Here is a 17,645-nt window from a genome sequence, read left to right as displayed (position 1 = left end):
AAACATTTAAAGTAAAGGTAGAATACTATGACAGAGTTTTTTTTTTATGACAATTGAATTCTCTAGAAACAAAAACTAAGAAAAAAATGTAAAAAGAGCTTATTTTAAACTAACAGAAGTAAAAGTAAAACAAATGGTATACTAGAAAAGCAGCTTAAAAAAAGAAAGTTTTCGTTGTCCATCAAAGTAAAGAAAAGAAAAAATACGGACTTTATTTTCCATAGCAAAACAAAAGAAACAAAATTCTAGTTATATAATCCTAGCTATATGTATGTTTTATAGTGAAATACTCTGTACGGGTTTAGTCACTAAATAAAATAAAATCATTCATATGTATATTTTTATGTTGGACTGATTTTGCCAATATATTGAAGAGTAATTCTCTAAGACACTGTATTTATATTACCTGTTTTTTTTTTACCTCTTCATACATTATTTCACATTATTATTGTTTATTTACAGCAGCATTGTTCATAGCCGCATTTTCACACCAGTGTTCATGCGATCGCGTTTTCACATTGCTGCTTTAGAATCTACACTCTGTTTGGCATCATTACAGTGAACTTGTGCCATCCTGAGCTACTGCTGCAGCCATAGCAGCTTTCATTAAAACCAAAAGGATTCGGAAAAATCTCCTCTGAAGGGTGGCATTTCTTGGATCCACGGATGTTTTCCACACATCATGAGCTTTAATAGGCTGAGGTGAAATATCCTTGGAGGAAAGAAGGACTGGTCCCTTTTTATGCCTTAAATTACTAAGCACATGCCGATGGCTGTATTCAATAAGAGTCTTTGGACAAAATTCTTCTCTCTTGGGTAAATTTCAGTCAACAAGAGAAGCTTGAAAGGCTAGTAGCATTAGAAAAAACGTCTTTTCAAGTCTTGAAGCAGCTCCATGCTGCATTGGGGCTGGAAGGTCACCTAGAAGAGACAAAAAGCAATTATATATTAATTTTATATAGGGTCTTTTAGCACGAAGAAAATGAATACAAAAATTCTCAAAAAGTCACAAAAAGTTATTAAGTTCAAAATTCTAAATGAATACAAAAGATCTGTTTGTCATAATTATAGGTGATGACTTATATATTTCATTGACTTAATGAGTTTTCATAGCATTTACGCAGGGCAGCACCAACAAAACTTTGACTCCCTGATTAGCAAATTCACCCCTCCTGCCCCTGTAATTGATTCAAATTTTGGCTTTTCGAGAACCTGATTTGCTTTGCCCTTCCTCCCGAGCAATCCATGAATTTAAATGCATATGAAAGCCTATTATACGTTAAATCTATCAGTTGAAATGAAACGTCTCTATTCTAATTTTTTTTACTAATAAAGTGGAGAAATTGTAGCCCCAAATCAATCCCTGGTTACATTTTATGCGCCATTTCTTTCTACTGTTGGCGATCGATATCCCCTAAAATTATTTCATGTCTTTTCTCTCATTAATGTCAGGCACAAAACATAAATTGTTAAAGTGTTTCATCTTATAGTGTGAACTTTTTGCTTTTTTTCCCCTATGTTCGTTTTATCTCAATTTAAGGTCCTTGCCATATTTGCTGCTTCTTTTTAATCTTCTTCGTTTTTAATATACTCAGTTGCATTTGTTGTCAAATTGACTCTACACGACACAAGACAGATAGGAATAAAAAAAAGGGAATTAAAAAACTACTCTTAGTTGTTGGGTTTTACTAATTTCAACCTTCCAATTTTCAATTATTCTTCTTATCTGCACAAGTTGAGCTGGCTTTTTATTCTAGTTCTTTTTATTCAATATTTTTGGGGAGTTTCTCTCAGTATAGTATTCGACTTTTTCTTTTTCTTAGTATTTTTCTATTAAGCTGTCTTTTCAAACTAATTATAGTTACGAACGGTAAGTGACATTAACGCTAAAAAATTAATTATCCCTATCCATGAATGAATGTATAATATAGGCCATCTTGAATATTATTTCAAAAATTTATAATAGATCGCGCAGCTAAATTTCAAATATTAGAGATGAGGCCAGTTGATCTTTTCGTGCAGGGAGGCAAGGGGTCTTCAACCTCAAGGAGCAAATTTATGTCTCCGTGTTTTCAAACTGTCTATGAAAGGAACTTCTCATTAGTGTGAGGAGGGTAAGGAGAAGGAATTTACCTCAAAGGCTCCTTTAAGTTGTAGGAATATGATTGGACTAAGCTAGTACTAGGACACTGAGCCAATGACACTTTCCCTCTTATTTCAGGTACTGCAATTTCAAACAGTATAATAAAGACCGGAGGGTTCAGTACACAGCAAAGGTGGACTATTCACTTTAGAATAGATCTTTACTTTCTTAAAAATCTCTTTGTTTATTTCATTGTGCTGATGACGGCTTACCAAAGTCTTGGCGCAGTGGTTGATGAAAGTACATCGTTCCCTGGCAGAAGATTTTTCATCGAATTTCTTTTTTGTATAGTAACAAGCCAGCGCTCATATTTAATTTCTGTTTGTTCTAACGTTACTCTTTATTTCATTTTTAGAAAAAAATCCTTCTTTTCATTGTACTGATGATGGCTTCAGGAGGTCACGGCAGACAAATTAATGAAACTTTGTTGTTCACTAGCTGTAGGTTTCTATTGATTTTCGTATTTTTTGCATAATGTCAAACCAATGCTCATATATTACAACTTTTTTTTTATTTAGCATTGCTCTTTGCTCCATTTTTAGAAAAAAATTCTATTTTTAATTGCACTGATGAGGGCTTAGTGGAGGTCATGGCGGACTGACCAATTAAAGTATGTTGTTCATTGGCTATAGGTTTTCATCGATTTTCGTTGTCTTTTTTTTTGCATAATGTCAAGCCAGTGCTCATATAATATAACTTCTGTTGTTTTCAGTGTTGCACCTGGCTTCAGTTTTAGGAAAATAATCTTCATTTCTGTTTTGCTGGTGATGGCTTCGCAAAAATCATGGTAGACTGACTGATAAAATATATTTTTCTGCTGGCTGTAGATCTTTTTGATTTTCATTCTCTTTTTTCGAAAAAACGTCAAGTGAGTTTTAATATATATAATAATCTTTGTTCATAATAGTGTCACTCTTTAGTTTTGTTTTAAATTTTTTTTCATTTATTTAAGTGCTTTGATAACAGCGTGATGAAAGTCTTTCCCAAAATATCTCAAGTTTTTCTTTATTAGAAACTTGCAGAAGATTTTCGTCAATTTGTTTTTCATAAAATCAAGCCAGTAGGGGCTCGGGATTTCCTTTACAAGCTTAACATTACATTTTGGAGGAATTTCGATGTAGCTAACTAGTGCATTGGCATTTCCACGGGCATAACCTATTCAACTGTTAAACAGTTGTTGCTGCCAACACAATTTTGCGGCTAATGCAACAAGAGAAATCCCTGAAGTTGATATCACATTTTTAAATTTTTTTGCCAAACTCTTGGCCACAGAAAATGCACACAAGTAGGTTAGTTGTTATCTGCGCTTTTCGGAAATATTTTTCACCTATCGCTTGAACACTTTTCGGTTCGTACCGATCCTTTTTCTAATCGGTTTCCCTATGGGTCTGAATGGGCTATCAAACAGTTCGCGGTAACGAACTTTAAGTTAGAAGCAATGCGGCTCAATAGTAGCCGAAACTGTAAGAAACAGAGTATTGATACTAATAGATACATCAAAAGAATCGAATTTTGATTCTTATTCAAAGTATATAAAATTAATCAAGTGTAATGTTACCCATCAAAAGTTATGTGTCTGACAAAATTTGAATAATTTTTTAAAAGAGGGAAACAACCATAATAAATCAAGTGATCCTAATGAAAATCACACCACGAAATTCAGAATGTTAGAAAACCCTACTGTAGAGGTTTCAAGCAGGTGCATACAAAACGTGGAATTTTGAATTTTTTGCCAGAAGCAAGATCACGGATGCGACTTTATTTTTTGTTTTTTTCCCAGGGGTGATTGTATCGAGTCAGTGATATAGAATATCGGAAGACGGCTCATTTGATCGGAAATCAAAAGTTATAGTGCCCTTTTCCAGTGACCCAAGATTTTAATGGCACTAGCCCTCTCCTACCCCCTTTTGCCCAAATAGTCGGAATAAAATTTTGACAGAGTCATTTTCTTCAGTATGGTTGAGAGATCTAATAACTATGTCTTTGAGGATGACGTGACACCCCACATCTCCTGGGAGAAGGGCTGCAAGTTATGATCTCTGTCCATTTCTTACATATAGTTTTGGCTATTGAGAAGTATAAAATATTTTCGGGGGGAGGGGAATTTCTGGTAGAGTGCTTACGTGGGATGATCTTTCCATGGAGGAGTTTTTGTGGGGGAACGGAATTTTTCATGGGAGGGGAAGCTGGATTTCCCAACATTAATTGAAAAACTAGCAGAAACTAAATAAAAAAGAAACAAGATTTTTTAACTGAAAGTAAGGAGTAACATTAAAACTTAAAAACAAACAGAAATTATTAAGTATACGAGGGGTTTGCCCCTGTTTCAGTGTCTCGCTTTTTATGCTAAAGTGTTTTTGAATATGCCTAAGCTTATTATTTTAATTAAACGGTCCTTGTGTATCAGGAATCATTCTTAAATAATTAGAACAAAAAGTCAAATTTTAGCGTAAAGAGGGAGGTATTGAGGAGGGGGCAAACCCCTCATACACTTAATAATATCTCTCCGTTTGAAGTGTTAATGTTGCTTCTTAATTTCAGTTGAAAATGCCTGTTTTTTATTTAATTACTCAAAAAATCAAATGTTACACTCAAGAAATTTTAGATATGGCTCCATGGTGTTTCACTCTTAGGGATCTTACCTCACATTTTAAGTAGTATGTTGGATTAGCCAATGAAACGTAGTTCTTTCCTTTGGAGGCAATGAACCTTTGCGGCGTAAGCCTCGAATATAATCAACAAATCTTAATGAGCATTTTAATACACAAATACAGGGTATCACAGTAGTCACTAGCATTTCAAATGAAGCGTCTTTTTTTAATAAGTTAATTTTGAATTTTGTTTCAGAATTGTAAATTAAACCAGATAAAACTATAATCTTTAATCAATGTTATATTTGAATAATATTAAATCACTCTCACTTAAAAAAGATCTTATTTTAAAGTAGGAAAATGACTTATGTACCATCCTGCATAATTAATATTATGTTAAACTTTATTGATTAACCCTCGAATTATATCTCTCATTTTTAATTTTTATGTGTTTCTTATTCAGATCGTTTTATTTCAGTCTAAAGTTGAATCTGTAGGATTAGCTTCAATAAGACGAAGTTTAAAAAAAAATAGTGAAGGGGCAATCTAAATTGCAATTTAAGTATTATGATACCTTTCAGCCATCCTCCCATTTTTGAGAATTTTAGTGTGTCTAGCATTTGGCTTTCCTGGGTAAATTTTCTTCCTTCAATTCTGGTTCTTATTAGTCTCCTCTTCATATCAATTTCTTATCTGTTTTCTCATCCCGTCAATTAAGGAAGGGGGTGGGTATTATCTCTTGACTTTTTGCCATATATGCTGAAAAATTCATTTCACCCCCTTCTCCTCCCCTAGTTTATGTGAATTGACATCACTGCATTATTCTGTTATGAGGGTAAAAAAAATTAAATTAAAGCATAACAAAAAACTTATATTATTATCCAGTTCAACTTGTTCATTTTTTCTCTTATAATGTTTAAAGTTTAAAGAATATAATCTAAAAAGATAATAAAAAGATAGATAATACAACTATAAATTAAGCAATATATTTGCTTTGGCTTATGCCGTTTTTTAACCCCCTCCCTGTTTTTCATTATTTTAATAAATTGACCACGAAACGTGTAGCAGAGACATGCAATTTTATTTTTTTTTTTACAAAAAAACAAAACAATAAAATATTTAGACGTAGAAGACTATATGCTAAGAAATTTTCTTTATTTTATATTAAACATACTTACTTTCTAAAACATGAACAAAAACACTATTTGATCCTAGCGACCCAATGTTACAGCTATAATTTCCACCGATTTCCTGAGATAATTCTTTGACTTTCAATAAACTTGTTCCTCCTTTTGGATCTGGGTCTGTTTGTATACTATAAAAGTAAGAATATAATAAAAAGCATGCAGTCCAAAAATAAAAGCTATACTTCACATTTAATATCGGGTGTTTCTCAGTGAACTGTTTACCAGCAACTCGGTTAAGATATACCCAGTCACACATCAGGCCACTTTTTAAGTAAAGCAATTTTAAACAAACTAAGGATGTGCTCGAATTCTCAATTATGATGAATAATTATTAACTATTTATTTTTAACTTTAGCCTGTATTGCTAGACAATATCAATTTTAGCCTATGAAGCATAACCTGAGTTCAGGTTTCGGATTTGTTTATAGCACTCTTTAGAGAGCAAGTGACATTCTTAAAAAACAAACCAATTGCTTTGGAAAGTATGGAGGTGTTAATGCAACTCAACAGAGCAAGCAGCAATATCCAAATAACTCACCTTTGTTTCCGACTCTCTCCTCTGGAAAACCAAGGGCTCCACAGTGAATACATACAACGTTGAAGGGTCCCAAACTAACTTTTATGTAGTTTACGGCATCTTCGTAGATCTGTCCTGGGTTTTGTACCACAGCTTGTTAGCATCAGAAGTATCCCCTCAATCTATTTGATGACAGCTATAGGGGTTATACTATTATATATCACAGCTATAGGGGCTATATGAGTTGCTAATCCCCGAAAAAGTTGGTATTGATGACGTTACGTCATACTATAGTACACCTGGGTACTACGTGATTGTTTGCCTAAGTTGACAATGACACAATCTCGCGTGACTTGTTAGAGTTTAGGGCCCACCAGGCAAATGGAGAACCCCAGGTTGTAACTGAAGATCGTGCTCACGTGAATGTTAGTAAACTTAAGGTGATGTTTTTTCTTCAAGACTTTTTTGTTTCGAGATGTTTCTGTTACTTCGAATTTTCATTTTCTTCAAGATTTTTCTTTTTTCTTCGAAATTTTTCTCTTTCAAGGCGTTTTTTATTCTTCAAGGGATTTTGTCTTCTTATAAGGTTTTTTCTTCAAGATATTTTCCTAAAGACATTATCATCGAAATGTTCTTTTTTTCAAGTTTCTTCCGCAGGAAACCTTTATAATTCGATGACAGCAAAGGTTTTTGTCCGCAGTAGGAATTGGACGTAATACCAGTGATTTACCTAACAGAATGGTGCCTTAACTACCTGTGCCAACAAATCATTCCTAATATTTTGATCCGGGAAATAAATTCTATCAAATAGTCTGTTTCCCCAGTCAGGGAATTCTCCGCACAGATTCTAGGTCGATAAAGTCATAAATTGTGTTTTTTCTATCTCTGGAAATATTCCAAACGGAAGGGAGACAATTACTTCCAGAAAATAGATTAACCGGATACTATATTGTTATACATTTGATACACACACATGGATGTTACATTATAGTTATGTTAATGCTTGGATCGATATCCTCACTTTTGCTTTTGCGTGTCACAAAGGCTACGCAAACAGCACAAGTGAATTAAGATGTAGAAATAAAAACGAAAAAAATCTAACGGAGGTGTTGCTGAGATTCAATGAATTTTGATCAAAACAGAACGATGCAGTTTTAAACTTTTTGGTGATAGGGTTCTAGCATTTTTGAGGGGGTGGGGGGGTACTCCGGCTTGAAACAGTGAATTTTACTTCTAAATTATCTAGTTTTCAAAGATTTAGCCTTTTTCTTAAATACTAGTAGATTATGTTAGGCTAGGTTAGGCTAGGTTAGACGGTGTGCCATGTCTCTCTCTCTCTCTCTCTCTCTCTCTCTCTCTCTCTCTATCTATCTATCTCTTTCTCCCTCTCTCTTTGTGCCTGTGTGTCCGAGCGTTGTCTTTCTTTGTTTCTGTTTTTTTTTTTTTTTGTGTGTCTCACCTTTGTGTTTGTGTGGCTGACTGTTTGTTTGTGCATGGTTTTTGTCTCTCTTTCACTCTGTCTGTGTGATTGACCATCTGTTTGCCTCTCTCTGTCTCTGTCTTTGTGTGTTTGTCTGTCTGACTCTGTGTGTTTGTATGTATTTTCTCGCTCTCTCTGGTCCTGTGTGTCTAAGTGTCTGTTTGTCTATCTCTGTGTCTTTCTGTAGGTTTGCGTGTCTGGCTCTGTGTTTTTTATGTCTTTTGTCTCTTAGTGTCTGTTTATTTGAGCGTTAGTTTTTTCTTTGTGTTTCTTTGTGTTTTTGTGTGCCTGACTCTATGTGTTTATGAGTCTTACTCTGTGTGTTTGCGCATGTTATTTCTCTCTCATCGCGCCAGTTTGTGTGAGCGTTTGTTTGCCTGTCTCTGTGTGTTTATGTGTCTGATTCTCTTTGTTTGTACATGTTTTGTCTCTCTCTCTTTCTATCTCTCTCTCTCTCTCTCTCTCTCTCTCTCTCTCTCTCTCTCTCTCTCTCTCTCTCTCTCTCTCTCTCTCTCTCTCTCTCTCTCTCTCTCTGTGTCTGTGTGTTTGAGCCTCTGTTTGTCTATCTTTATTTCTGTCTGTGTGTGTTTGGGTGTCTGACTGTGTTTTTGCTTGTTTTTTGCCTCTCTATCACAATGCCTTTTTGTGTAAGCGTCTATTTGCCTTTCTCTATGTCTGTCTTTGTATGTTTGCGTGCCTGACTCTATGTGTTTGTATGTTTTTTTTTCATCTCTCTGTCTCTCTGTGCCTGTTTGTCAGACCATCTGATGCCATGTCTTTGTGTTTAGACTTTGGAAAATCTTTCCCATCCCTCTCCGACTTAGGTAAAATCCTGTTAACCTATCTCAGACTCTAGCTGATCCTCTATGAGCCTTGTAGAAGTACTGTTGTCTCTTAAAATTCCTTTAAATCCAATCCTTAAAATACTTCATTACTTGACATGGCACTCTCTTGACATGGCACTTATTCCATTGATGGGTCATACGCAACTTTTAATAGCCTCACCATATATTTCATCATTGATGTTATTGGATTCTGTGACTGTATCTGTTGGTAAACTATAGATGATTGTAGTAAAGTTTGCCGGTGCTTCATTTTTCATCAATTCATCTTTTTATTTATTAGTTATATTTTCCTACAAAGCTCTATTAATTTGCTTGCAGTTTCATTGTCCATAACGAAATTTCTTTTACATGGATAGCAGCTCAATACGATATGCCTCATGACATTGGTGCTGGAGTATTTGCCTTCTTTTTGCTTTCTTTTAATTTTAATTCCAGAAGGATGGCGATAAGATTTATCAACGACTAACGTGTTACCGCGAACAGTAGTAAGAAATAGCCCTCATCTTCAACTAAAAGTTTTAGGTTACCGTTATCTTTGCCTGCTACCATCACTGGATATTTATCTCTCTTATCTCCCCTCTTATATCTCTCAATATCTACAGTCAATCATGGTGAATTTTTTCGGTAATAAAGAGGAATTTATCACCTCACTGGCATGACAACGTACGCATAAATTTACAGTAATATCCCAATTAATGCTTACTTTCCAGTATAAATTTTTGGCTTTATCAGCACTCAATGCTACGATGATTTTATTATGTTCGCACGTTTTCTTGAAATATTTTATTTTCCCTTTTTAATGTAAGATTTAAGTGTTTATCCTGCCAATTTTCCAGTAATGCTGATTGAAAACGTACAATACTCTAGCTAGTGTCGATGAACAGCCATAATAAAAAGGGGGACAGCCGAATAATAAACCCTGGAACCTGGAACTTGGAGAGGAATTGGCAGAATCGGAACTTTGGAATCGGAGGACAGAAGTTGGGGACCTGGAAATGGCAAAACCGGAACCAGAATTGGAAACGGAACCGGAATGGAAAAGTCAAAATTGGAACGCGTTGAATTTGGCACGATCCAGCCCAAGAGAAACACGGTGAGGCTCGAAGTGTGCTTTGCTTGAGAATCGAAGCCAATATGCAAATAAAGGCTTCCACGAACCAATGGAGTTGAAACATTATTTTTATCAAGAAAATTTCTGAAAATTTTTTATGAATGATAAGGTGTATCAGAAAGCGCCACCGGCCAGTCAGAGAGTGGCACGCTGGCTTGACATGCTATTGAAGATCACGATATAATAATGAAACAATACGTTTCCTTTGTTCAAATAAAAAATTTCAATCGGGAATTCAAACGTCAGAAAACGTGTAAGTGATGATGACGGGTTGTGCAGGGTGCCAACTTGCAGCCAATTTTTGCAAAATCCTTGGAAATAAGGAGAAGGCTCATTCAAGAAAATTTTTTAAATTCTATGTCCCTTTTAAACAATAAGGAAATGTGAAATAAAAACGAAAAGATATGGAAATAGATCAAATGTTTTGCTAAAAGTAAGGTACAATGTTAAAAATTAATAGCCACATCTAAAATGCAACGAGGACGTTTCTCTGTTTTTAAAAGGTAATTTTTGTATGTTTTGAAGGCTTCAATTTTACAGGGGAAAATATATAAAACCTCTGGATGAACGCAGAAAGGTAAAGCTTTATTCAAGAAAATATTTAATACTTTATCCAGTTTACACTCGTTCTGGTCAGATCAAAAAGTTTGTTCTGGGTATACTTACGGTGAATTTTTCAGCGAAATTTTTAGTGGAAAATAACCCTTTTCTAACTCTATAGTATTCATTTCAGTGCCCTAAGAATAAAGGGTTTCAATAGCGTTTGTAAATTGTTCATTAATAAAACTTGTATACACAATAAAAATCCTTTGTCTTTTAGATTTCTTATTCCAAGATAAATCTTCAATATATAAAGCTATGGGGGGTGTCATATCTTTCATTTCTGCGTTTTTCTGTGTTTCTTCCATTTGTTTATACTTTGTTTTCCTTTGTTTATTTCTACATTTCCTTATTTTACTAGTAGAAGTAGAACTCGCTGTTAAGTACCCCCTAAAAAAATACCAGGACCATATCTCCAAGAAGTGTATAATTACTTTGTCTTGTTTTGTTCAGAGTTCATATATTCTCAGCAATACCTTCGTTAAAATTCTTTGCTATTATGTTTACGTAATAATTCGCTTGTGTTGTTTGCGTAGCCTTAATAACACAGAAAAGCAAAGGTGAGGCTATCAATCCAAACATTTGAATAGCAATGATGTAATATCCATGTGTGTGAGTCAAATGTATAACAATAATATCCTGTTAACCTATTTATTGTGAATAATTTTGTCCCTTCCATGTAAAATATTTATGGATATAGGAAACATACAATCCATAGCTGTATCGATCTAGCAACCATGCAGAGAATTCTCCGAGCAGTGAAAAGCCTATTTCATAGTTTCATAGTTTCATTTGTTTACCGGAACATAATATTACGAAGGATTTGTTGGCAGAGGTGGTTATGCCACATTCCTTTTGCTAAATCCCTTGTCTTACGTTCGATTCCTACTCAGACCAAAATCTTTGTTGTGATCGGATTATAAAGCCTCCCTGATGAAAAATTTTAAAGAAAAGAATATCTCGAAGAAAATGTCTTGAAGAAAAAATATTTTGAAGGAAAAATTATAAAAAGAAGAAATCTTGAAGAAGACAATCTTGAAAAGAAATGCCTGTAAGAAAAAGTGACGTCAAAGAAAAAAAATGTTGAAGAAAATGAAGTCTCAAGGAAAAAGAAGCCTCTCGAAAAGTAATCATAAAGACAAATCTTCTACAAAAATATTATATAGTGCCCACATGAGCGCCATTCCCAGCTACAGCCGGGGGTTTTCAACTTGACTGGCGGCCCCTGAGCTCTAACAAGTCACGGAAGACGTCATCCTCAACATAGATAAATGATTACGTAACACCCAGGTTTACCGTGGTATTACGTAGCACCCAGGTGCGCGTAGTCTATAATAATGTCTTGAGGGATAAACCATTCGAACAGTATACCCCTTATGGCTGAAATAAAATAGATTGAAGGGATACTACTGGTGTCGAAAGTTGCAATGGCATTGTTCTTCTAACTTAATATTTGTATTTTCTTTACTTTGATTTTTGACTCTTTTAGTCTCACTTTCACTTGTTTCTTTGTTCTTCACTTTCATATTTAACACGTTTTGATTCTCGATTTCGCAAGTCTTCTAACTGTACAATCCTTTTTTCTTCGCTTACATTTTCAGCACACTATGGTTCTTTCTATTGCATGTCTTCTAACCGCAAAGTTATTTGTTCTTCGCGTTCGTTTTTGACACGTTCTATTCAACCGCATATTTCTTTGTTCTACAGTTTCGTTTTTGATTGGTTCTGATCCTCGCTGTCGCCCGTCTTTTAACCGTATGTTCCTTTGTTCTTATCTTTTGCGGCTGGCTTGTAAATATTTGACATTTTAATTGCGTATTAGCATATTAAACATGTCATTCTTTATTTTTAAGTCACGTGGTGTCACTTTCGTTTTTTTGCTTGTTGTTGTTGCATATCTTCTAACCGCATAACTCTTTGCTCTTTACTTTCGTTTTAGAATCATGATTCTCACTCTCGTTTTTATCGGAAACGCCTCCATATTTTTGTTTGGAAAATCGGCATGCTGAGATTTTCTGGATAAGAAAAATGATCCATATATGTCACAAGTCTCAAAAACTTCTATCAGAGTTCTGATTTAGGAAAAAAATTCATGTGGTTGACGTCACATCTATGAGCACATTTCACGACAATTACAACGAGTCAACAACGAAAGTACAGCACAAGAAAATATGCGTTTACAAGACATATCACAACGAGGAGCAGAACAAATCGAAAATGAAAATAATAATATATATATAAAAAAATATGTGTTTAGAAGATAAACGACAGCGAGGACAATTAAATATGGGGTTAGAAGATAAACGGCAGTGAGACTTAAAAGTGACAACGAGAATCAAAATGTGTCAAAATGAAAGTGAAGAACAAAGATTTGTGCAGCTAGCATACATGCGAAAGCGTATATGAGAACGATATATTAACAAGAATAACGCCATTTCAATCTTTGGCGCCAACAAACTGCGGCGCAAAACCCAGTACAAACCTATAAAGATACAGTAAACGACATAAGTGTTAACTAAAAGTCATTGGGACTCTTCAGGGTTGTGTGTGTGAACTGTGGAGTCCTCCATTTGTGCGAGGAAAAAGTAGCCAACAAAGGTGATTCATTTGGAGGCTGCTATTTGCTTGGTCAAACTGCATTGTCACCTTCACAGTAAAGCTTTGAATAGGTTAGGTAGAAAAAGAGCGTGTCCAGCAGTTTTGGCCTCAGGTGGCGTGTGCTGTAGTGAGTTGTTATTAGTAGCAATAGTAATCTGAACCTATAATAATAATGCAAAACCTTATATGAGGACGTCATTATAAAACAGATTTAAGATTTCAATGTCAGAAGACAGAACAAATATCTTACTAATACCCAGACTTAGGCCCATAATACCTCTTGACTCAGTTCAAATGGCTTAAAGCTAAGCTGAACTCCTTTGAGACTAGGAATAGGCTGACCTGTTAGAATAAGCTCTAAAATTATATTTCATTTGGTATTTTTAAAAATGCAGAAAATTTTATTTAATATTTAAACCACATTAAATTATCTCAACATATATTTTTCAAAGTTCTAGTTCTTCCCTTACGCCAGAGGAATACAATGACTCATGGACATAAATTAATTCAGTTGAAAATACTGCGAAGAAAAGAGAATCTTAGTGATAGACAGAGGATTTTGCTTTGTAATTCTACTTTTGCTTTGTAATTTGGCTTGGTATATAGATGGCTGGTACTATCAGTAGGATTAGGCCATACCAAATTTCGAAATAGCTATTTTTAGTCTTTTTAACATTTCGTTGTTTTCAGGCCTTAAAATATAAGGTAATTAAAGAGATACGCAGGGCATCCTAATTGATATTCTCTTAGGTTGAAAGTTTGGAATTGTTAAATGTTTTATGAAATGCCTCATTTCTAGCGCAATACGGGGTTTCGCAAATGGCAGCACCGGACTTTAAGATAAACCTATTTTTTGTTTGTTTAAGACATTTTTCGTAACGGACCTTGAATAGAACACAAAACTTTACTCAGCCTTGAAGAGCTTCCTATATTGCGAATTTTCTAAACGGTAGACTTTTTACATATTTGATGAAATACCGGATTTTAAGGGCAATTCTGGTAAGCTATACCGGATTTTAAAATAAGCTAGTTTTTGGTGTTTTAAAGTCTCACTGTTGATAGGCCTTAAAAAATTAAGCTAATTGTTCACTCCGCCATGCAGGTTATCCTGTATGGTATTCTTTAAAGTTGAAAGGGTAGACTTTCCATAGGTTTATTGAAAAAAGGAGAAGAATACAAAGTTTAGATTTAAATCGTATTGGACGCTAAAAAAAGAGAAAATTTTGACACTTCTTTATAGGTCTGACTAGAATTACAATAAGTTGTGTCACTGATCAGATTTAAGAACGCCTGACACGATAACGTGGAATTCTCACCATGCGGCTCTAGCGGCACTTCACCGTGCATTGAATAAAGCTTAAAACAACGAGTACCACTGAACACGTGGGATTATCACCATGTGGCACTAATGGGACTTCACTAATGCTCTGAACGGGTTCCTATCAACTAATGCCACTGACAATGTGAATATTTTCACCATGTGGCACTAGAAGCATTTCACCATGGATCTGAATGGAGTTCAGAACAGCTAGTGCCACCGACAATGCAGTGTCGTCAAACAGAAGTAGAGATTTTACAAACAGGCTCATTTTTAATTAAATAAAGGTTTATTTCAAGTAAACTGATTGACCCGAAAATTGATATATTATCTGTCATAAAACTATTTTTTTAATTAATTTTAAAATTGTAATATAGATTAATAAAATTGTAATCTAAATATAGGTATATTTTATAGTTTTTTAAGAAAAATATAAAACATACCTATAGAGTCTATTACCAAAAGTAACCCTTCTATCTTGCACCCAGTCTAACACAAAAGTAAAAAAGGAAGCAAAGATAACACTTAGTAGTTTTATGACTGTATGTGCTAGTGGTGGATAGCCAATTTTTTTTCTCTTTGAGAGCAATTTCCGTTTCCTTTTCTTTTAATCTATTGTGTCTGAATGTACGTTTTCAAATGGTATTAAATTAAGACTTTTTCTTTATTGTACTGTCTATTTCAGAAGATGCCGTAAACTACACTGTTACCAAAAGAATAATATGCCCCCCCCCCTACCAAAAAAACTAAATAGAATTATTTGTCCAATGAAACACTAAATAACCATATACTTGTTGATGGTTTAATGCAACTATAACTATGAATTTTGCTATTATATTGCCTACTTCAGAAGAGGCTACTGTTAACAAAAGAAAATGTTACCAAAAGAAAAATGTAACCCCCCTCTCCCACTAAAAAAACAAGAGAATTAATGACGCCACAGAACAATTGAATTACCACATGTTTCTTGATGTTTACATATCCAAAAAGTATGTAAAGATCATGGCCTGCCTATCCGAGACCAATTTCTGAATTTCATGTATTTTTTGACATTAATAAATAAAGAATTTTCTTACTGTGCTGTTTACTTCTGTAAAGGCCACGGACTAGACTGTTACTGACAGGAGCAATGTAACCCTCTCCCGCGTCCATCAAAAACAAGAATTAATGATGCCACAGCATCACTGAAGAACTGTGTGCTTTTTGATGGGTTACCCTGCAACAATTATGTGAGGAACATGGCTTGAATACCTGAAACCATCATCTAAATGTAGTAAATTTTCAGGATGTAATAAATAAAGGATTGTGGTATTATATTGTCTACTTTAGAAGTGGCTATGAACTAGACTAGCAACCCAAGGAGTATTGTACCCATTCCATCACTAAAAATGAAAATTAATGATACCACAGACCCATTGAAATACTACATTCATCTTGATGGCTTAAGGTAAAAAAAAAACTACCTAAAGATAATGGTTTGCCTACCGGGGATCAATATCTGAATGCAATGTAGTTTCTATATGGGATAATTAAGAATTTTGTTGCTGTAACGTTCACTTCAGAGGAGGGCGAGGAAAGAATGTAGCCAAAATAATAATGTGCCCACCGCGAAAAAAGGATTAATGATTCCATAGAAAAATTGAAGCGCCAAAAGCTTCTTGATAGGTTAGTGCACAAAAGTAGCACGAGGATCATGGCTTATACATCTGAGATCAGCATTTGAATATAATAAACATTCTATACGTAACTAATTAAGAATTTTGTTATTGTATTGCCTACCTTAAAAGAGATGATGGACTAGGCTATTGCTTAAAGCAAAATCCCCCTCCAACGAAAAGTAAATTTAATTATTTCTCAGCACCAATTGGACTACTAGATCCTTCTTGATGGCTTAACATACAAAAAATATATGAAGATCATGGCTTGCCTACCTGAGACCAACATTGAATGGAAACGAAGAAAGTTGTTTTCCATTCAGAGTCCAAGATAACTTTGCTGCAGGCTGATGGAGAGGAATAACCAAGCTCCTTATTAAGCATTTGAGTTCCAAAGGGCTCCCAGGTGTGTAATAAATCTCATCTTCTTCCCGATTTTTGCTGTCAAATATTCGGATCTTTGGGGCTGGAACTAACTATATATTATAAAAATTTGTACGGTACCTTATACATTAATTGAATACATCTATATTAGTGGAAAAAAAATATTTTGACTTTTTAAAAGTACAGGTGGAACTAAATAGGTGACATGGTTCAGGTGACACCCGCATGATGTGACGTCAATAGTATGTTTGGATATGACTGGGTGGCGAATATGGTCAATAAATTTTACGGTAATTTTGAAAATAGGGAACATAAGTATCACCTTTCCTGGCCATAAATTGCCGGAAAAGGGTGCCGGAGCCGTGGATCATTAGTGCCGAAACCGAACTAGCAGGATCGGTTCTAGCACTTCTCATGAAGTTCTTTATGTTTTCCATTAGTGCAGAGGCTTCGATAGAAGGTAAGCATGGCTGTATAGGTGAAACTAAATATTTAAAAGTTAACATTTTTAACACGAGCATCAACTAAGTTGTAACTTGGTTTTACAGCGTATGCCTTTGTGGAGTAAATGCCTTGTTTTATCTGATCTTCGTTTTTTGTTTGTGACTATGTTTTATTAAGAATATTAATTATAAGAAAAGATGAACTTTGCCAGAAGCTGGAAAAGCTAAATTTTAGACCCCAAACTTTCTAATATTTCGTGAGTGATTTTGCCACAGGGTTTTGAGAGTGATATGACTGCATTTATATGTTTAATAGTGCAGAAGTAGGAGTGGATGCATCACCTAAAAGCAAAATTTTTCAGAGAACCCTCTCCTCATGAAAGAGAACAAAATTATAAGCTAGAATTTATTTTTGGCCCTTTAAACCATTCCTATTCCAAAAAATTTCTCTAATGATAAGCATAAACCGCGTAGGGCAAAATGATATTGTTATGCAGCTTATACCGGGCGCTTAAACAAATTAGATGGTATTTCATGAAAACACTCCACTTTTACTGGTCACGCAAAAATGATCAAAGTAGAAAATTACTTTTTAGCGAAGAAATTCAAAGCTCTGTATCTCATAAATTTTTTTTTGCATTTCGTCCGATTTCACACAGAACAGAAATAAACGAAAAAGCAAGAAGAAACAGAAGAAAAAGAAATATAAAATAGAGTAAAGGCGACAATGACCGAGCTGGCTCAAAGCGCTATATATGGCTTTTAGTTTTTAT

The 17,645-nt window shown here is 34.6% G+C and overlaps 1 protein-coding gene across 4 annotated transcripts in view; it reads right to left on the bottom strand.

The window, feature by feature from the left end:
• Positions 1–196: 196 nt before the first annotated feature.
• Positions 197–17,645, bottom strand: part of LOC136026192 (uncharacterized) — a 305,310-nt gene continuing 287,861 nt past the window's right edge. For 2 of the 4 annotated variants that reach the window (XM_065702511.1, XM_065702512.1), the window contains 3 exons: positions 16,322–16,517; positions 5,913–6,049; positions 197–921 (listed from right to left, as the gene is read on the bottom strand). In XM_065702511.1, the coding sequence (XP_065558583.1) occupies positions 824–921; positions 5,913–6,049; positions 16,322–16,517 (431 nt within the window). In that variant the 3' untranslated portion in view covers positions 197–823. Of the gene's footprint in view, positions 922–5,912; positions 6,050–16,321; positions 16,522–17,645 lie in introns of those variants that run through there. The other 2 variants (XM_065702513.1, XM_065702515.1) reach the window with 2 other exon arrangements.

Source organism: Artemia franciscana, chromosome 4 (assembly GCF_032884065.1).
Source record: "Artemia franciscana chromosome 4, ASM3288406v1, whole genome shotgun sequence".
In the NCBI taxonomy this organism is placed as follows: domain Eukaryota; kingdom Metazoa; phylum Arthropoda; class Branchiopoda; order Anostraca; family Artemiidae; genus Artemia; species Artemia franciscana.
This window is presented reverse-complemented; position numbering and strand designations above follow the sequence as displayed.